Source organism: Eptesicus fuscus, chromosome 19 (genome assembly GCF_027574615.1).
Source record: "Eptesicus fuscus isolate TK198812 chromosome 19, DD_ASM_mEF_20220401, whole genome shotgun sequence".
NCBI classification, from domain to species: Eukaryota; Metazoa; Chordata; class Mammalia; order Chiroptera; family Vespertilionidae; genus Eptesicus; species Eptesicus fuscus.
In genome coordinates this window covers 44,872,917-44,894,278 of record NC_072491.1, presented here as the reverse complement: position 1 = coordinate 44,894,278, position 21,362 = coordinate 44,872,917, and the positions used below count along the sequence as shown (strand labels likewise).

General features: G+C 48.4%; 1 protein-coding gene across 1 annotated transcript; it reads right to left on the bottom strand.

Moving 5' to 3' along the window:
* Nucleotides 1–5,844: 5,844 nt before the first annotated feature.
* NTAQ1 (N-terminal glutamine amidase 1) lies at nucleotides 5,845–20,880 on the bottom strand. The gene is made up of 6 exons (XM_008143293.3): nucleotides 20,701–20,880; nucleotides 15,208–15,307; nucleotides 14,454–14,504; nucleotides 10,135–10,283; nucleotides 9,166–9,290; nucleotides 5,845–6,479 (listed from the first exon to the last, which is right to left on the bottom strand). Exons 1-6 carry the CDS (start codon nucleotides 20,787–20,789, stop codon nucleotides 6,370–6,372), a joined length of 624 nt encoding a protein of 207 aa, XP_008141515.1. The 5' UTR covers nucleotides 20,790–20,880; the 3' UTR covers nucleotides 5,845–6,369.
* Nucleotides 20,881–21,362: the final 482 nt, after the last annotated feature.

Here is a 21,362-nt window from a genome sequence, read left to right as displayed (position 1 = left end):
TCGGGAAGACGGGGCCCCGCTGAGACCCGGGTGCGGGCGGGGTTGCGCGCCTCTGGACTCGGGTGTGGTCACACGCCTCTGGGTATAAGTGAGGCCTCACGTCCCTGGGTCTAGGTGAGGCCACATGCCCCTGGGTCCAGGTGAGGCCGGACTCCGGGTCCGGGTGAGGCCAAGTGCCCCTGGACCCGGATGATGCTGGACCCCATGCCCGGGCGAGGCCAAGCGCCCCTGGGTCTGGGAGAGCCCACACACCCCTGGGTCCAGGCGAGACCATGTGTCCCTGGATCCGGGTGAGGCTGCGTGCACCTAGGCCCGGGTGAGCCCAAGTGGCCCTGGGTCTGGGAGAGGCCAAGCGTCCCTGGGTGCGGGTGAGACCATGTGTCCCTGGATCCGGATGAGGCCTCGTGCACCTAGGCCCGGGTGAGGCCACGTGCCCCTGGGTCTGGGAGAGGCCAAGCGTCCCTGGGTCCGGGCGAGACCATGCGTCCCTGGATCCGGATGAGGCCTCGTGCACCTAGGCCCGGGTGAGCCCAAGTGGCCCTGGGTCTGGGAGAGGCCAAGCGTCCCTGGGTCCGGGTGAGACCATGTGTCCCTGGTTCCGGGTGATGCCTTGTGCACCTAGGCCCGGGTGAGCCCAAGTGGCCCTGGGTCTGGGAGAGGCCAAGCGTCCCTGGGTACGGGTGAGACCATGTGTCCCTGGATCCGGATGAGGCCTAGTGCACCTAGGCCCGGGTGAGCCCAAGTGGCCCTGGGTCTGGGAGAGGCCAAGCGTCCCTGGGTCCGGGTGAGACCATGCATCCCTGGATCCGGATGAGGCCTAGTGCACCTAGGCCCGGGTGAGCCCAAGTGGCCCTGGGTCGGGGAGAGGCCAAGCGTCCCTGGGTCCGGGTGAGACCATGCGTCCCTGGATCCGGGTGAGGCCTCGTGCACCTAGGCCCGGGTGAGCCCAAGTGGCCCTGGGTCGGGGAGAGGCCAAGCGTCCCTGGGTCCGGGTGAGACCATGTGTCCCTGGATCCGGGTGAGGCCTCGTGCACCTAGGCCCGGGTGAGCCCAAGTGGCCCTGGGTCTGGGAGAGGCCAAGCGTCCCTGGGTCCAGGTGAGACCATGTGTCCCTGGATCCGGGTGAGGCCTCGTGCACCTAGGCCCGGGTGAGCCCAAGTGGCCCTGGGTCTGGGAGAGGCCAAGCGTCCCTGGGTCCGGGTGAGACCATGCGTCCCTGGATCCGGATGAGGCCTCGTGCACCTAGGCCCGGGTGAGCCCAAGAGGCCCTGGGTCTGGGAGAGGCCAAGCGTCCCTGGGTCCGGGTGAGACCATGTGTCCCTGGATCCGGATGAGGCCTCGTGCACCTAGGCCCGGGTGAGCCCAAGTGGCCCTGGGTCTGGGAGAGGCCAAGCGTCCCTGGGTCCGGGTGAGACCATGCGTCCCTGGATCCAGATGAGGCCTCGTGCGCCTAGGCCCGGGTGAGCCCAAGAGGCCCTGGGTCTGGGAGAGGCCAAGCGTCCCTGGGTCCGGGTGAGACCATGTGTCCCTGGATCCGGGTGAGGCCTCGTGCACCTAGGCCCGGGTGAGCCCAAGTGGCCCTGGGTCTGGGAGAGGCCAAGCGTCCCTGGGTCCGGGTGAGACCATGTGTCCCTGGATCCGGGTGAGGCCTCGTGCACCTAGGCCCGGGTGAGCCCAAGTGGCCCTGGGTCGGGGAGAGGCCAAGCGTCCCTGGGTCCGGGTGAGACCATGTGTCCCTGGATCCGGGTGAGGCCTCGTGCACCTAGGCCCGGGTGAGCCCAAGTGGCCCTGGGTCTGGGAGTGGCCAAGCGTCCCTGGGTCCTGGTGAGACCATGTGTCCCTGGATCCGGGTGAGGCCTCGTGCACCTAGGCCCCGTTGAGCCCAAGTGGCCCTGGGTCTGGGAGTGGCCAAGCGTCCCTGGGTCCGGGTGAGACCATGTGTCCCTGGATCCGGGTGAGGCCTCGTGCACCTAGGCCCGGGTGAGCCCAAGTGGCCCTGGGTCTGGGAGAGGCCAAGCATCCCTGGGTCCGGGTGAGACCATGTGTCCCAGGATCCGGGTGAGGCCTCGTGCACCTAGGCCCGGGTGAGCCCAAGTGGCCCTGGGTCAGGGAGAGGCCAAGCGTCCCTGGGTCCGGGTGAGACCATGTGTCCCTGGATCCGGGTGAGGCCTCGTGCACCTAGGCCCGGGTGAGCCCAAGTGGCCCTGGGTCTGGGAGAGGCCAAGCGTCCCTGGGTCCGGGTGAGACCATGTGTCCCTGGATCCGGGTGAGGCCTCGTGCACCTAGGCCCGGGTGAGCCCAAGTGGCCCTGGGTCTGGGAGAGGCCAAGCGTCCCTGGGTACGGGTGAGACCATGTGTCCCTGGATCCGGGTGAGGCCTCGTGCACCTAGGCCCGGGTGAGCCCAAGAGGCCCTGGGTCTGGGAGTGGCCAAACCTTCCTGGGTCTGGGTGTGACCATGTGTCCCTGGATCCGAGTGAGGCCTCGTGAACCTAGGCCCGGGTGAGGCCACGTGCCCCTGGGTCTTGGAGAGGCCAAGCGTCCCTGGGTCCGGGTGAGACCATGCGTCCCTGGATCCGGATGAGGCCTCGTGCACCTAGGCCCGGGTGAGCCCAAGTGGCCCTGGGTCTGGGAGAGGCCAAGCGTCCCTGGGTCCGGGAGAGACCATGTGTCCCTGGATCCAGGTGAGGCCTTGTACAACTAAGCCCGGGTGAGGCCACGTGCCCCTGGGTCTGGGAGAAGCCAAGTGTCCTTGGGTACGGGTGAAGCCAGATCCTGGGTCCGGGTGAGGCCGTGCGCCCCTGGATCCATCCGGGTGAGGCTGGGTCCCAAGCCCGGGTGAGACCACGCGCCCCTTGGGTATGGGTGAGGCCACGTGCCCCTTAGTCCAGGTGACGCCGTGCCCCTGGGATCGGCCGAGACCAAACCAGAGGGAGTCAGACCTCCATTACCACCATTTGTCCACCATCCAGAGCTGAGGGGTCAGTGCTGACATGTACACATAAGGAACTACTGGACATCGAAATTGGGTCTCAAAAGAACTGTTGGTCCAGGGGGAAGCTCGCTACAGATTGATTCATTTGCCTGTCAGCATAAATATTATTGCTCGTCTCACATTCAGTTCTTATTAGTATATATCTAGCGACATTTGATCTCGTTCATCTAGAGGAAATGATGAACAACATAGACTGAGGAACAAGAACAGAACCAGAAGCAAGGAGGCATCGATCGGACTATCGGGCCTCAGAGGGAGGATACGGGAGGGTAGGGGGAGGGTGGGGGGAGGGGGAGAGTCCAACCAAAGGACCTGTATGCATGCATATAAGCCTATCCAACGGTTAAGTTCAACAGGGGATTGGGGCATGCGTGGGGAGAGGGGTGGGATGGGAATGGGGGGATGAGGACAAATAAGTGACACCTTAATCAATAAAGAAATTAAAAAAAAAAAAAAAAAAAGAATAGAGGAGGGCACGCTGATGATGAGAAGAGAACCCACCCTCTACTTCTTCGAGCATCAGGGATAAGCCAAAGGACCATTAGATGAGTGGATATTAGTCATTTGGGGATAGAGAATTCTCATTCCATATGCCAACCACTGATAATACCTGTTTTCTGTTAAATAAGTTGCTTACTGCAGGTTTGTGAGAAGGCATGGTACATAAAAGTACCTATGCTTTCCCCCTTGTTATTTAATCTGGACTTGACATATATTAAGCATTAGTTAAAAAAAAAAAAAAAAAAAAAAAAAAAAAAAGAAGCAATAGCCCTAACTGGTTTGGCTCAGTGGATAGAGCATTGGCCTGCGGACTCATGGGTCCCAGGTTCGATTCCGGTCAAGGGCATGTACCTTGGTTGTGGGCACATCCCCAGTGGGGTGTGTGCAGGAGGCAACTGATTGATGTTTCTCTCTCATTGATGTTTCGAACTCTCTATATCCTCTCCCTTCCTCTCTCAAAAAAATCAATAAAATATATATATTTTTAAAAAAGAAGCAATAAATGTCCTCTATTGCTACTCACAAGTTAAGACTATGGCCCCTGGATATTTTAACAGGCTTAAAATGATACACCTTGCTCCTCCCTTGGTTAGGAGACAGGGTTTTTCAACTTCAAAGCAAGGTAGCAGAGAAGGTCAAACTACCACACACACACACTGATGTGTCTGCACTAGACATAACTTTGAATACCATAGAGAAAACCTGCTTATACTCTAGCAAAAGAGGAAAAAGGCAATTTGTAAATCAGATGACCATCCTTTGGTCCCTCTGAAAACATTTCGTTCAGGATCAAGTATTCCCATGGTGCAGCCTGCCAAATTTTATCTTCTTCATTTTAGCCACATTTAAAGGTCAACAAGACACACAAGTTTGAGGTCTATATTTAGCTCTAAATTATAAAATAACTTAAGAGGTTGTATTTGTATTCCTCTTACAAACATTCATTCGCTTTCTCCCAGAAACTTCCTGGTCAGCTGAACCCAATGGATACCTGATATTTCCTTAGATTGGTTGATCCTTGAGTAAATCATTTCAGTTGTCCTTCCACAGCACAAGGCAGGAAGTTTATATTAAACTAGTGACCCGGTGCACAAAATTCGTGCACATTAAAAAGAGATTAATTAGAGGAAATAATTTAATATTGCTATTTGCCCTTTCTCTATAATAGAAGTGTCAGAGATTAAAGAAAATTAGTAAAATGTATATGAAAACCTTCCTCCTGTCAGAGTCTGGGCACACCACGGGACCCAGAGTCAAGTCCCCGCCCACCCACATGCACCTCAAAATCACGTGAGACCCAGACCCGGCCAACCCCCAAACCCCCCATTGGGCAAGATCCAGACCCAGCCAGTCCCACCCTTGTCAAGCCCTGCCGGACAGGGGGCGTAGCCTCAGGTCCCCTGGCCTGGCGCCAGGATAGGGGGCGTGGCCTGAGGTCCCCCAGCCCAGACCAGGGCGGGAGGCGTGCCTTGAGGTCCTCCATCAAGCCCCGCCAGGTGGGGGACACAGCCTGAGATCCCCTGTCAAGCCCCGCTGGATGGAGGACATGGCCTGAGGTCCCCCATCAAGCCCTGCCGGTCGGGGGGCGTGGCCTCAGGTCCCCTGGCCCGGCACTGGGGCAGGGGGTGTGGTCTGAGGTCCTCCAGCCTGACTCCAGGGCAGGGGGTGTGGCCTGAGGTCCCCTGTCAACCCCTGCCAGGTGGAGGGCACTGCCTGAGATCCCCTGTCAAGCCCCACGGGGGTGGGGGAGGGCATAGCCTCAGGTCCCTGCTGATTGCTCGTTAAGGCTCCTAATGAGAACTTGGCCTCAGCTGTGGGTGCAGCCATCTTTGTGATGGAGTGATGGTCAATTAGCATATTCCCTCTTTATTAGATAGGATTAAAGTTTTTTAATAAGCAGAAAACTCATTTAAGATCAAAAGCTTGGGTATCCTTGCTATAAGAAATTACTTATTTTTTACAGGAGAATCAGGAAAACATGAATGAGGGCTGCCGCTATATGCTGGGTTAACGCCAAACAACTTTTATTTGGAATTATATGATGAAAGCCAAATTTTTAACACATCTTCAAGAAGGAAGACAGGTAAATGTATTATTATTTTTTTTTTTAGGCTAGTCAAGTGAAGCAGTGGGAGTGGAGAAGGAACAAAGAAATCTGTAACTGGCTGTGATCAATTAGTTGTAAGACACCACTGCACTCGGACCAGCCGGTAAATGTATTTTAAAATCACAGTTCCCATCTACAAATCAGAATATTCTTTGGCATCTCTCAGGTCATCAAAATTGACACAAAATCTTTAAAATCAAAATTAATTTTAAATAAATTTTATTTTTTTTTAAAAAACACACATACAAATAGGCCAAACTACATTCAAACCTGAGCAAGCTGTCATCTTTTTAAAGAACTTAGGAGTCCAAAAAGACTAATACTTACTGCTGATTCAGCTCACAGTATCAGCCCTCTTCAAGCAGCCACACAGTCACAAACATCATCTGGCCACCTTTCACGGGTACTAGAGCCCCACTGTGCAACGAGCCACACAGCCCTGCCCGCCAGGAGCTTACAGTGTAGCTGGAGAAGAACGCAACATCCAGAACAGACACGAAGTCTACACTCTATCACAATGAAAGCAATCACTGGCATACGTCATCACATGTTTTAACCAATGAGCCGTTAGGACTCTCTTGGCAAACATACACGACATCTCGTTTCAACCTGACACATGGAAAAAAAAAACGTTTTTCTGTTTTTGTTCACTCACGTTGCAAGTGAAATGACTTAAAAGAAGAAAACACAGTTGCAAACCAAATGTACCAGGAGGTTGACTGTTCGTGTCCCCGCACTGCTCCATGGTTCTACGTCCGGGTGTCAAGTTCAGCAGCTTTGACTGCCAAAACGATGTACAAACTCAGACAGCGAGTACACAGCTCCCCACCCGACCTTGGGGTCCATACTGATAAAATCATTCAGGTTCATTTTGGAATCTAAAAAAGGACATGAGAGAAATGTCCACTGAAAACACAGTTTTGGTTTAACAGCAATAAAACCACCCAGAAGACCAAAAGGAGGGGGATTTATTCAAATGGATAAAGGGTTCAATATCACTGCTGTGGTATTCTTGTCGCAGATGTGAAACCTTGATCTACTCAGGACAAAACATCACACAAACCCAAACGGAGGGATACCCTACAAAATAACTGACCAGTACTCTTCCAAAGTTTACAAGTTACAGCAGAAAGAGAGAATTTGTCACAGATTGAAGGAGACATCACAACGAAACCTACTAGCCTGGACCAGAAAAAACATGAGTGGGAAAACTTGCAAAACGTAAATGACGTCTCTAAGTTCATAGTATTACGTCAATATTTTTTTTATCAATTGTATCATTTTCTTGGTTTTAATGATTACACTATGGTTTACTCGGAATCTGAGTAAAGTGTATATAGGAACTTTGTTCTATTGTAGCAAATTCTCTGGAAGTCTAAAGTTATTTAAAACTCAACAGTTAATTCCATTGTGTAATGGTTAGCACTCTGGACTCTAAAACTAAACAGTTAAATGAAAAAAAAAAAAATGCATGAATAACCAAACTGCCAATTTACAGGGAATTCAGAGGATACAAAAGAGACACCATTAGGAAAATCCAGACTGCTTCTCCCAGACTGTTTCTTCAGCAAATAAATTACAAGAAAATAAAAGAACTGCAAAAAGAATCTGTATATTTAAAAAGGGTCCCGGGTTCGATCAAGGGCATGTACCTTGGCTGCGGGCGCATCCCCAGTGGGGGGTGTGCAGGAGGCAATCGATGTTTCTCTCTCAATGTTTCTAGCTCTCTATCCTTCTCCCTTCCTCTCTGTGAAAAATCAGCAAAACCAGTAGTATCACTGAAGTCATCAGAAAGCTGGGATGCAGGGTGGCCAAGTACCCCGAAATAAAGGAAATATCGGAGCCTCCAAGGAGAGATGGGCAAAGCTCTTGCTTACCTTGGATAGACACCAGGCCCCATGTAAGTCAGAGAGCAGGTCAGCTAACATATTTAACAAACTGCTAATGGAAACCTCAACTTCTGAAATATAACAGTATTTGTTTTCTAGGCCCTTTAATATAATTAAGTAAAAAATCATTACTATCTTCAGGTAGTCTTACTTAAAAATATCAATAGCCCAGCTGGTGTGGCTCAGTGGTTGAATGTCAACCTATGAACCAAGAGATCCTGCTTTGGGCTTGATCCCCAGTGCAGGAGGCAGCCAACAGATAATTCTCTTTCATCACTGATGTTTCTACTTCTCTATCCCTCTCCCTTCCTTACTCTCTAAAAATCAATAAAAACATTTTTTTTAAAGTGTGTATAGCATAAAAAAAAAAAACAAAGAAGACACCTCCTCCCCCATAAAAAAACCTTTCTTAAGCACAGTGTGCTGACCCTACCACTTCCTAGCCACGCACCTTAGGCAAAAGGTTCATGCATCTATCCAACGTGGAAAATAAGGCTGAACTCGTTGAGTTGTGGTGGAAAATAAATTAATATGTAAAGGGGATGCACAAAGCCTGACACAAAGCATCACTGATTACAGGAGAGTAGTCATCAAACCCTAAGGAATGACTCAAAGACCATCAGGGCTGATGAGGTGGTGTTTCCCGCACGTCTACTATGCACAAGGCTCTGAGTTCACATCCACGAGATGGGAAGCTGCCGAAGCACATTGCCCCAGACCACGCCCCCTACAGCAGGTTGTCCAAGACTGAAAGGTAGACCTGTGAAGTCCTCGCCTAGCCAAGGATCGGTCCCAATTCCGATGCTGAGCCGGGAAAGCAGGCTGGTAGACCAAAAAGCGATTCCAGTATCAATTTTTTAAATGACGAGAGCTTCTCACAGAGACCCTCAAAAATCAGAGTTTGATTCCTCTCTTAGTTCACGCCCTTCGAATATGCCAACTATGTTCTTACTTTCTTCCTTGCTGAACTCTGGATACTTCTGCTCCATTTCTCTGGCTGTTGCACAGCTTACAGAGCACTTTCCACAGACAGTATCACCCATGTGAGGGGATGACCTCACCAATCAATGGCAAGGTTGTGAATTACTCTCAACCATTAATAATGTTTCAACTCATGTGAGTGCCAAACAATAGTAATAGGGTGAAGAACTCTTCATCTACTCAAATCTCAAGGAATTATTAACTGGACTGATGCCTAAAAGCACATAAACCGGATGAGTGGGACAATAAAACCTGCGAGCTCTCCCCTCCTCCTAATGCAGATTTTGTTCTAGCGCCAGGGATCTGACACTTCATCCATCACAAGGATGCACTGGTGATTTTTTCCACCAGAACGTGAAACCCTACCACAGCAAGGTGCTACTAGCCCCAGTGTTAAATGGCACAAACATGCAGCTCTCCTACAGGCCAGTGTCCCAGCAATAAGTACCTCCAATATTCTAGCAGGTGGCGAAGTCTACTCCCAACACTTTTCCTCTCCCATGAGGCCTTATGCCTTCCAGTCCTGTTCTCCGTGCCTCAATTTCTGAAGCTAATAAAAACACAGAACCACACTTCCTCTTCTTATCTCTTTACCCCTCAGAGGGTTTACCCAAAAAGCAATGAGATTTTTCTCCCTAAAAAGCTGATCTGCACAGGGATCGGAAATGCCTCCAAGGACGAGTGTTTGGCTCACCTCCAGTTTGAATGCAGGGATACGAGGGAGGAGGTTCTCTCCAGTTCCCACTGGAATCTTTCATGTGAGATCGGTCAGAAGCGAAGTTCTTCAAGTAAGAATCGGCGCGGATAACTCTAAATTTCCTGCAGATAAATCAGCATTCATTTACCACAGTTGAAATGAATCACAGTTGAAATTCTAACTCAATTTTTGTAAAGACTCATTTTCTATGACATGCACAAAACTAAGCAGGCATTTTGCCCTGACTGGTTTGGCTCAGTGGATGGAGTGTCGGCCTGTGAACTGAAAGGTCCCAGGTTCGATTCCGGTCAAGGGCATGTACCTTGGTTGCGGGCACATCCCCAGTGGGAGGTGTGCAGGAGGCAGCTGATCGGTGTTTCTCTCTCATTGATGTTTCTAACTCTCTATCCCTCTCCCTTCCTCTCTGTAAAAAATCAATAAAATATATTTTTAAAAAAACTAAGCAGGCGTTTTCCTACTATTAGTAATATGCAAATATGTGTGTGGCTTGTTAACTCTTAAAGAAGCCATGAGAAATGATCAAATGAAATCCAGAACTACAAAGGTACAAAATATATCTGGTATCGGGGGCAAAACACATTATTTTCAGGTGCTGCCATGACGGCCTTCTCAATTTTGGCATCATAAGGCATCCTATCCCACACCACACACACCCTACCACCCCCTCAAAAACAAGAGTATGAGAGAAATCCCCTAAATGACTAAGAAAATGTTTGAGATCTTATCACACACATTTTTAAAAGACTGCCAACCTTTTATACGATGGACAAACTTTAAAACATTTTGAATCTTCTGTGTAGCACATCATTCTCAAATATCAACTCAATGGTGATGCCAAGATAAGCAATCTTTTACTAAGCAAATGCAAAAAGAAACAAACCCACTCTATATAATTGTCAAGGTCTCATGTCAGAAAGTAGGAAAATTCATCCTGAATTTCCTCACCTTCTAAACTGGGGATGGATGTCCTCATCGGACTTAAAGGCATCTTCCACATAAGCATCAAAGAGGCAGGGAAATGGCAGGACAGTGTCGAGATCATAAATGAAGCTCTGTCCTCCACTTGAAACATGAAGCAAAACAACATGGTAATCCTGGAGGTAAAAGTTGCCCAAGTTAACCAAGTTACTCTATGATGGTGAATTCCAAGGCTGTCTAAGATATAATGCATACATAGCCCCAAGAGCAGACACAAGATGAATACAGCCCTCTTTATAAGAGCAAAATAAAACAAAGCAAACACAAAATCCTGAAAACAGACCAAATGTCCAGTGACACGGTAGACAGTGGAAATGTTCGTATATATCAGAAACTCCTTGACCCAGCAATTTTACCTCGAGGAATCCACCCTAGAGAGAAATGGCAATACACAAGAAATGGCATATATATATTTATACATATATAAAATCTCTGCAGCACTGTTTATAATAGTGGAAATTCAGAAAAAAACAAAAGCCCACCACAAGGGGTAAGGTTAATAAATGATGATGCATGCAGCCATAGGATGGAGTAGCTGTTAAAAAGATTTTGGTAAATTTATGTGGAAAACAGGAAAATGTCCATGTTATATAGCTGGGTGTAAAAAGCAAATTGCAGAATATGCATAATATATTCTTTTTAAAAAGTTTATGTGGACACACATGCATTCCGAAGTACACATGCATGCATATGAACAGAGGATAGAGTCTGCAAGAATATCCTCCCACCTCTTAATAAAGGGGACTGTTTTATACTAGACTGGTAGCTAAAGGAAAGGAAAATGTTGGCTTTTGTTTTTGCTTTTGGTTTTGTTTTGTTTGTTTGTTTTGTTTTGTTTTAATCAGCTAAAACCTCATGTGTAACCATTAAGGAGTAAAGAGAGCTTTGTGTGCACAGCTCAGACACTGTATGTGAATCCTCACTCTCACTCCTTGACACCAGGCACTGCTGGAAGGGATGTCAGGGTGGTTATCAAGGAACATGAGGGCAGTCCAGTGCGTTGAGTTCTTAGAAGCAAAAACACTATCACAGAGAACAGCACTGCGAGATTAAAAGTTCAGTCATCTATATAATAAAACCCTAATATGCAAATCAACCAAATGGCGGAACAACCGGCAGAACGACCAGTAGCTATGACGCGCACTGACCACCATGGGGCAGACGCTCAATGCAGGAGCTGCTCCCTGGTGGTCAGTGGGCTCCCACAGGGGGAGCAGCACTCAGCCAGAAGTCGGCTCACGGCTGGCAAGCGCAGTGACAGTGGCAGGAGACTCTCCCGCCTCCGCTGCAGGCGGGCGGTAAGGAGCAAGGGGTCCCAGACTGTGAGGGGGCACAGGCTGGGCTGAGAGACATCCCCTCCTCCCCCGAGTGCACCAATTTCATGCACCGGGCCTCTAGTATTAGGATAACATTCATAATATCATCTTACGTTTCTAGTACTTCAGAGCTTATAAAGCATTTTCTCAAATGTTATTTCATTTGACTCTGTGAGGTGGGAAAGGTAATTCACTTATTGAGACTCGCGATGTTGTACCGTTGGAGCCTAAAGTGCTTCCTCTGGCTCCAGTTCTACCTTAGGAAAGCAGAAATAGCTTCAGGAATGGATGCTCATTCCCTGTACTCCCCTCCTAATGCATCTGACCCTCCAGGTTTAAACGAAGAGTGCCTCCCCCATAACAGTCCAGTTTCCTTTCCCTGCGCTTGTTCATCTTATTCTCACCCCCCCCCCCCGCCCCCCCGCATCTGAGGCAACCTTTCCTACGGTTCTCTCCACACCCATCACTCAAGCTCTAACTCAAAGGCTCTCTTCCCGTAAGTCCGTGTTGTTGTTGTTTTAATCTTCTCCCATCCCCTGCCAGAAGCAGTCTCTGCCGTATCCAAAATCTGTTTCTCAAGGCGTTGGTAGTATAGTGGTGAGCACAGCTACCTTCTAAAAATCTGTTTCTCTCTTGACATCGTCTAACTCATGTTACGGTTGTTTTGCAGTACACACTCCCTTCCCTATCGTTTGTGGGAAACTGTGCTGTTAAAATATAGATACAGAGGCGAGAAAGACAGCTCCTCACCCTTGGGGAGTTCCCAGAGAAGCGAGTGGGAAACACAAGTCAATGGTTGCAGGGGGCAGGGGAGCAAGCAGTAAGGCATTCTGAAGTCGGCTCGCCTACTCGAGCCCCTCCACTGACCAGCCTCAGTTACCCTTTTATAAAATGAAGGTAACTGTAGCATGTGCCTCAGAGTATACTGGGAGAACGAATGAGATTATGTATGTAAATGTCTTTTTATTTTATTTACTTATTTACTTATTTATTGGTAAAGGCTTTTAAAAAGAGGGACATGACCACAGGTCCTCGCCCTGCAAGTTACCTAAAAAAAAGGGAAGCAAGACCCTGACTCAAAATCAGCTGAGCGGGTCATTAATGAGGATGGTCATAAATGAGATGGACCGTCTGCAACAGGGGTTATGCGGTGTCGCTAACAACAATACTAGTAGCTACCGCTTATCGAGCACAGCACCAGGCACCGTCCCGAATACCTGGATAATACTTCCTGCATTACCTCCTCGAGGCCTCCCAAACCCACTGACCTGAGAGGACACTGAAAAAAGAGGGTACATAACACGTCCAGTTCACAGCCATCAACGAGAGACTGGGGCTTCACCCCACTGTGTCTGACTCCTGATCCGAGCTCCTGACCCAACACCCAACACTGCTGGATTTGGGCTTCAGTGTCAGAGCCGCACATCACCCGCTGGGAAAGGAGTGAAAATGTGAGCTCGGTGAAGCCAAGGACTTTAGCCTGTTTTGTGCCTGACATATAATAGGTACCCAATAAATATATGTTAAATGGAGCCAATTCAAATGGTCTCTTATTTTAAATAAGTATCAGAAACTACATGTTCGTTAACTTATCATGAATGGCCCTAACCGGTTTGGCTCAGTGGAGAGAGCGCTGGCCTGCGGACTGAAGGGTCCCAGGTCGATTCCAGTCAAGGGCATGTACCTTGGTTGTGGGCACATCCCCAGTGGAGATGTGCAGGAGGCAGTTGATCAATGTTTCTCTCTCACCGATGTTTCTAACTCTCTCTCCCTCTCCCTTCCTCTCTGTAAAAAAATCAATAAAATATAATTTAAAAAATTATCATGAATGGAGTTTTTCTTTTACTTTATCTTCATGGTTACTAGCATAAACATTTCTGTTCTTCACGGGGCCAGGTTAAGGTGACGCACGATGTGCACTGGAAAGGACCCAGGCCTGAGACCCAGTTCTGCACTGATCAGCTAGATGACCTTGAGCTACTCACGTTGCCTTTCTGGGCTTGTTTCACCTGAAAAATGAAGGGGCTGGAACAGATGTGTTTTTCCAACACCAGTCAGGTTCACGCAGGAGTTTGCTAAAAACGCTAATTCCTAAATCCTTCTCTAGATCAACTACATCAGAAATTTGTACAGTATTTTTTTAATATATTTTTATTGATTTCAAAGAGGAAGGGAGAGGGAGAGAGAGATAGAGACATCAATGATGAGAGAGAATCACTGATCAGCTACCTCCTGCATGCCCCCTACTGGGGATCGAGCCCGCAACCCGGCATGTGCCCTTCACCGGAATCAAACCTGGGATCCTTCAGTCACCAGGCTGACGCTCTCTCCACTGAGCCAAACCAGCCAGGGCAGTACAGTATTTTTAACAGTTTTCAGATAATTCTCATGTGCAGCTGGACTAGATATTTCTAAAGTCCTTCCCAGTGCTGAAAGGATAAGGGTCTGGGAGATAACAAATATATCTGCCACACACACCATTTAAATTCATTCCTGTAATGCCTTAGGCAGTGTGGCTCCGTGGATAGAGCCCAAAGACTGAAGGGTCCTAGGTTTGATTCTGATCAAGGGCATGTACTTCGGTTGCAGGCTTGATCCCTGGCCCTGGTCAAGACACATGCGGAAGGCAATGAAATGATGTGTCTCTCACATTGATGTTTTTCTCTCACTGTCTCTCCCCATCCCTTCCACTCTCTCTAAAAATCAATGGCAAAAATATCCTCAGATGCGGATTAATAAGAACAACAAAACAAACAAAAAATAAAATCGTTCCTGTAATAATTTCAAAATTAAAATAAACATGGCTGTAAGGGCTTCTACCTTAGCCCAACTAACATCTATTCTCAAAAGTCAATTTATAATTAGCCTTTCTCTACTGCCCTATCCTTTCTGCTCTACCAAAACTTAAAGGGCCCTCAGGGATCACCATACTAATAGTGCATCAGACACTCTCTGTGTTGACCATCTTACCCAAATCACAGGCCCATCTCCAGGTCTTGCCTGCTGTTTCCAGATAGGAATCTACAAAAACAACAAATTGCATAAGCCACCCTTTTAGCTAAACCACCACTAAATTCTTCAAAGCAACGCATACACGAAAAATAAAATATTTCTAAGCAACCAACAATCCAGGTGAAAGAATGAGTGGGTAAGGAATCCAAATACTACTACTAAGTGTCCTTAAAAATTTTAAAGCAAAAATTAATTATACGATGGTCCTTGGAGAGTAGAGACCTGAATGAGGAATCAGAAGGCCTGGCAGATTCAAGTCTTGCTTTCTCGCTTCATTATTCATGAAACCTCCCTGAGTCTCTATTTCCTCACCTATAACACGGAGACAGCGGTCTGAAACTGCCTCGTTCACAGGATTCCCATTAGGATCAAATGAGGCGATCCTTGCAAACGTGCTTTACAAAATAGGAAGGACTTACTTTTATTTAATCCTCCATATATGTTCATTATAGTTCTACTTAAACTCCTAGGGAAAAGGAATTTCATCTGTGTGAACACACCATCCCATATTTCCCTACCTACAAGTGAGAAACTAAACACTCCTAACTCAACTGTACCCTAGAAGGTAAAAAAAAATCTCATCCAAAAACAAATGTTAAGATGCTGCTGTACTTTACAAAGCACATTTTAAAATAGTATTAAACCCACTCTATATTTAGCACCTAATGTCCTAAATCTCTTGTTTTCTTTCTGCAGTCACTCACCAACTTACCATCTTCCTCTCATTCGATATGAAGACAGCGTAGCATTCTTCTAAGGGATACTGGTCGTGGTTTTGGATGTATTCACAGAGCTTCCAAATATTTTCTTCACTGGAATAAAATAATTATCTAATCAGTATAATTAAGCAAGAACACTCTGTGTCTTTCAAATCTGAACAAAAGACTGATGATGGCATGAAACGCCATCGCATCCAACAAGTCGCAAACATTTGAACCTCCTCTAAAACATCCCCAACCAGCTGTTATCCAGCCTATACGGTGTGGACCCTCTGCAGACACAGAGCTCATTACCTCCCCCAGCAGTGTGTGTGTATAGAGGCATTTTATAACTGATAAAAAGCTGTGTCAATATTCTAGAAGCCCTGGCCCGTAGCTCAGCTGGTTAGAGTGTCGTCCCAATATGCCAAGGTAGTGGGTTCGATCTCTGCTCAGGGTACATATAAGAGGCAATCAGTGAATGCACAAATAAGTGGAACAACAAATCAGTGTCTCTCTCTTTCTCTCCCTCCCTTTCTCTCTCTCTCTAAAAATCAATTAAAAAATAGAATGTCTAATGTTCTATAAGCATTGGGTCCAGGGATGTGAGATACAGTTGGAATTCCAACTCAGACACTTAAAAAGTAAGAAACTTTAAACATCCTGAGCTGAGATGAACATCCTTTCTCCTCTGTAAAAAGTAAGAAACTTTAAACATCCTGAGCTGAGATGAACATCCTTTCTCGTCTGTAAAATGGGCATAATCACATTATATTAGAAATACTCAATACATCTTAGTAATACCAGTTGCCTGCTCCTTAAGGAATGGGACAGGGTGGGTGTGTGGGGTGGCAGGGCTCCTGCGTGGAAAGGATCAGGGCAGTGATGTGATATGTCCAGGAATTCTTTGCCGGGGGGGAGCCCCTATGAGTGCGATTCCCCAAGTCCCTCTGGTACGGAGGAAGTCCTGACTTACATAACGTTCTTTCTCATAGTGAATTGAAATCTACTTTCCTATACCTCGGCCCCAGATAAAACTCCCTTCTACAGGAGAGGCCTTTAACTATCTGCAGCAGCGGTCAGAGCCGCCTAAGTAACGCAATGGCCAGTGCGTCCAACCAAGCCACACTAGCGGCCACAGTCACACTCCTGCCCAGACACGCACAGCCCCTGCTGGCAGTACCCTCAGGTCAGCTCTTGGGCTCCTTTCTCCAGGGAGCCACAAACCACACCAAGACTCTGTTCACGCACGTGACTCAATCTGTCAAGGCCTAACTTCCAGCCTCCTACACCATGCTACCCAAAAACAAAGCAAGGCCCCAAGGGCTTGGAGGGCTGTCACCATTTTATGGAAATAAACACTTTTTTTATTCACGAGTCTTGCCCTTGTCTACCTGTCTCAATGCTACGTAAGACTGGGCTTAAAGCACCGAAGTTGAGCTTCTGGTGTTTTTCTCCTGTGATTTTGTTTTTAACTAAAATACCTAAGAAACCTTATGGAAAAAGAGGTGGTAGAGGTAACAGCAGGAGATTGCCACTAACTACTTCCATAGGCTATGACGTATGGAGCAATAAACATGTACTGTTTCAATGGGACATATAACATGTGGTATCTAACATTGTTAAAAATCTGGATGTTTTGAGACCAAGTTCTGAAAAGACATTTGTCTGTCTTGCCTATAGACATTTTGGAGAGTTGGCCACAAACATCTTCAAGAGCCTGTGATATACAAAACGCTATGCTAAGTGCTTGGAAGATCTGATAAATCAGAGCTTACAGACAGTGAGAGGAGACATACAGATCCATAAATAAGCAAGCATCCAAGGCCATGAAAGATGCATAGAGAAAGCACAGAAGAGGGAATCGCTAACTCTAAGGGATAAGGGAAGATGGAGGAACAGGTCAGTTGTTTTTTCTTGTTTGTTCCCCTTAACCTCCTCCCACAGATGTGCACAGAATGCAAAAAGTTCATGAATCCATATGTACCATAAGCAATACTCGTAGGCTGAGCACACATGTGGTTTGGACATATTTGGCCTAATTTTTCAAATACGTGTGAATGTTACACAGGAGAAACAAATTTAAGAGATACTGAACTTATAGTCCATTTCTATTGTCCTTTTTCTTTCAAGAGTGCAATTAATATCATGTAGGAGGATTTCATGAAACTTGTGATGTTAATAAAACTAAGGGCCTTATATACTTGGAAACACTGAGATGGAAAGAGCCCTTGATTTAATGTGAGTCCTGGCACCCATTTAACTGGTTTAGAAAAAAGTGGGGAGTGATGAGAATTTCTCAACCTGTCGGTTGATTATTTTGGCAGCAGAAAAGCTAACAAAGCAGCATTAGGGCCAAGATTCTGCAAGGAAGGATTGCTCGTGATGGGTTTAGTCAGAGAAGCACGCAGAAAGGTAAAATGCTCCACAAACCACACAGTGCCACACAGAAACTGGCCACCACTGGTATCACGAAGCTGGGTCTTAAAGATAATCAGCACCTGAGGGAAGCTAACCGACGTGGAGGTGGCATTTATTTCAAGTTAGAAGAACTCACAGGAGCAAAGGCAGTAAGGCATACCTGCCGGGTGTGTTCCGACAGGGCAAAGCACGGGTTCTCAATCAGAGGCGATTTGACCCCCCAGGGGGAATTTGGCAATGCCTGCAGACATTTTCATGGTCACAAATCGGGAGGGGATGCTACGGGACTCTATTGAGTACAGGCCAGGGATGCGGCTACATTTCCTACAACACACAGGACAGCCGCCACAACAACGATTTAACGCATCCAAGGTATCAAAGGCACCAAGGTGCGAAACCCTGCAGTACAGCAGAGAAGGCAGGTTCAAAATGAGACTGGAGGAACAGGCAGTGACCAGATCTTAGAGGACTTGCTCTGCTCAAGAGGCCGGCTTTGGCCCCAACCGGTTTGGCTCAGTGGATAGAGCGTCGGCCTGCGGACTGAGGGGTCCCGAGTTCGATTCCGGTCAAGGGCATGTACCTTGGTTGCGGGCACATCCCCAGTAGGGGGAGTGCAGGAGGCAGCTGATCGATGTTTCTATCTCATCAAGGTTTCTAACTCTCTATCCCTCTCCCTTCCTCTCTGTAAAAAAAAATCAACAAAATATATTTTTTTAAAAAAGAGGCAGACTTCGTTGTCTATGCCTGTATTCCTCGAAATGTGATCAGTGGACTCAAACTCCTCCACTGTGCTGCTCATACATCCAGAGTCTGGGGTGGGAGCCTAGGAGATGCATGTTTTACAAGCTCCCAGGTGATTCTCCAGCACATTCAAATTCAGGACGGCACTGAGCAGTGTGAAGCCAGCTGAAGTTAAAGACCTGGCAGGGTAGGGTACAGGCTGGCAGAATGGCCTGTTAGGAAGAACTGGATCAGGTCCCCAAGAGCTAGCCAAGGAGAGTCTGGCCTGTGGCTGAAGAAACTAAAAGATGATCTACTGGAGACACATTCATCTCCTCCCATCCTCCCATCAAACCGCTCCACTCCAACTGTGCCAACCTCCTTGTTAGTCCTAGAATATTCATGGCATACTTCCTTCTCAGAGCCCTCGCCCCTGCTGCTCCTCCTGCCTGGAATGTCCCACCAATATCCACGAAGCTCCCACCCTCTTTTTCTTCAGATTTCTGTTCAAATACCACTTTACCAACAATGTCTTCCTTAAATATCCTAATATAAAAAAAGTCAGTCTCCACCTGACCTGGTTCTGTCTTGTGTGGCACTTACCACCCAAACATGGTTTACTTGTTTTTGTCTGCTTTCCCCCAACAAAAACATTAAAAAAATATCAGATCTTACCAGGTACTTGGTCTATTTTGTTCACTGCTGTATCGCTAGTGCCTAAAATCCTGCACTACACACTCCAAATGCCTAATAGACATTTACTGAATGAATGAATGAAACAATGAATAGACATTAGGGATAAGAACTACTAAGATTTAGGTGGGAGCAGGGCAGACAAAAAGTGTAGTAGTTAAGCATGGACTCCAGCATTACAGGTTCCAGTTTCAGGACTACCACGTGCTAGATGTGTCATCTTGGGTAAACAACAGGCTTCTCTGTGGCTCATCTTTTTCATTTAAAAAATTAGGAAAATGATAATAAGCAGAACCTGTGTCCATGGATGAAAGAACTTGGCACCGGGCCTGACATGTAGTCAGAGCTGAACAAATTGTTAAGCTTTTGGTGGCACCAGATTAGTGACCAGCTGAAAGAGGGAACAGTAGTTTCAGATGGCCCTAAGGCAGTGGTTCTCAACCTTTCTAATGCCGCGACCCTTTAATACAGTTCCTCATGTTGTGGTGACCCCCAACCATAAAATTATTTTCGTTGCTACTTCATAACTGTAATTTTGCTACTGTTAATGAATCGTAATGTAAATATCTGTGTTTTCCGATGGTCTTAGGCTCTACAGCAGACCCACAGGTTGAGAACCGCGGCTGTAGAGCCTAAGACCATCAGAAAACACAGATATTTACATTACGATTCATAACAGTAGCAAAATTACAGTTATGAAGTAGCAACGAAAATAATCTTATGGTTGGGGGTCACCACAACATGAGGAACTGTATTAAAGGGTCGCGGCATTAGAAAGGTTGAGAACCACTGCCCTAAGGTTTCACAACTGTTTAGGGACTCAAGTGGAGAAGGAGTCATACAGGCAAGGGAAGGGTAGGTGTGGGAGTCAAAGGACTAAGGTAGGCGTGGTCATTCAGCCACAGAGGTGGCGGTGGACAGGGGCACAATATGTAGAGTCCACAGCCAAATTCTACATGTAAATCCCCATTCCTTACTCGCAAGCAATGTGGCGTTAGGCATGTTACTTCAGTGTTCTCATCTTTAAAATGGGTATGACAATGGGTACGTACCGCCAGGGTAATTGTGGGACTTCAATGAATTCGTTTACATAGACCACTCAGCACAATGCTTGGCATATAGCAAGTGCTATGTAAGTATAACCATTATTATAATGGCAACAGGGTGGTTACGATCATGGTTTTTGGTACAAGAGGGTCTGAATTGTATTCCGGGCTGCTATTAACTGGGTGACCCTAGGAAAGTTATTGCAAAATCTCTGTGCCTGCATTGTCTTCCAAAATTAAAACGACCTTCACATCAGTGTGAAACCACACAGGTTTCGGCAGAGTAATTTCCAAAAGGCTCTCTGCGTTCCACCCTCCAGCTCCAACTCCCCTGCCTTGCCCTCAAGCACTGAAATCTGCTGAGAAATGTCCAAGCGAAGAGCGCCCAGCAGAAGTAATGAGCCCCCGACCCTACCATTCCCCGAGAAATCCGTGCTTCCCCACCCCCACCCAGAGACCACGTTCTACCAGGAGACGAGGCTACCATACCCACGGCCTCCTCCCGCCAAACCAGAAAACCCGCCAGTCGGGGCCCAGAGCACCCCGGGAAGGGGCCGGGCGGAGGCGGGGCCCGGCTGCAGCGGAGCAAGCCTGGGAGATACTGGGGGCTGCGCCCGCGCCCCTCACCAGTAGCAGCTGTTGTAGACACAGGCGTCCCGCGGGGGGCTGGCCGGCTGGTACTGGGCGGCTGCAGCGGTGGGGACATCCCCATCCATGGTGGCTTGGACCAGGGCACGGGCTTGAGGCGGGCGACTAGATCAGCCCCGCAGGCGGGCTTCGGGGACGGAGCTGGCGTGCAGCAGTCCGCTCGGGTTCTCCTGCTGCGGTGGGCGGGGCCTGAGGCCGCTGGTGCAGTTCCGAGCGGTGGAGCCTGGGATGGGTGGGCGGGGCCTGGGTGGAGCCTGGGGGGTGAGTGGGCGGGGTCTGGATGGAGCCGGGGGTGAGTGGGCGGGGTATGGGTGGAGCCTGTTGTTGGTGGGCGGGGTTTGGGTGGAGCCGGGAGTGAGTGGGCGGGGTCTGGTGGAGCCTGTGGTGAGTAGGCGGGGTCTGGGTGGAGCCTGTGGTGGGGGCGGAGCCGGGGCGGAGCTGGCGGCGCAGTTTCTCCCGCGCACCGCCCAGCGGGTGGGCCTAGGGGCTGGGTGGACGGGCCCAGGGCAGCCCTGAGGGCGCGACACGTGTGGGGCCGGGGCCACGTGGGCGGGATCGGAGTGGGGTGAGCGGCCTGAGTTTCCTGCGAGGAAGACGGCGCGATTCTAGAAGGAGCCGGGCCCGGTGGGAGGGGCCAGGAG

Coding starts and splice junctions, on each gene's coding strand:
- NTAQ1 (XM_008143293.3), bottom strand. CDS start 20,789: ATGGATGGGGATGTCCCCACCGCTGCAGCCGCCCAGTACCAGCCGGCC. Junction 10,284..14,453: donor GAGATGGGCCTGTGATTTGG/GTAAGATGGTCA, acceptor TTTTACCTCCAG/GATTACCATGTTGTTTTGCT. Junction 6,480..9,165: donor TCCCTGCATTCAAACTGGAG/GTGAGCCAAACA, acceptor GTCCTTTTTTAG/ATTCCAAAATGAACCTGAAT.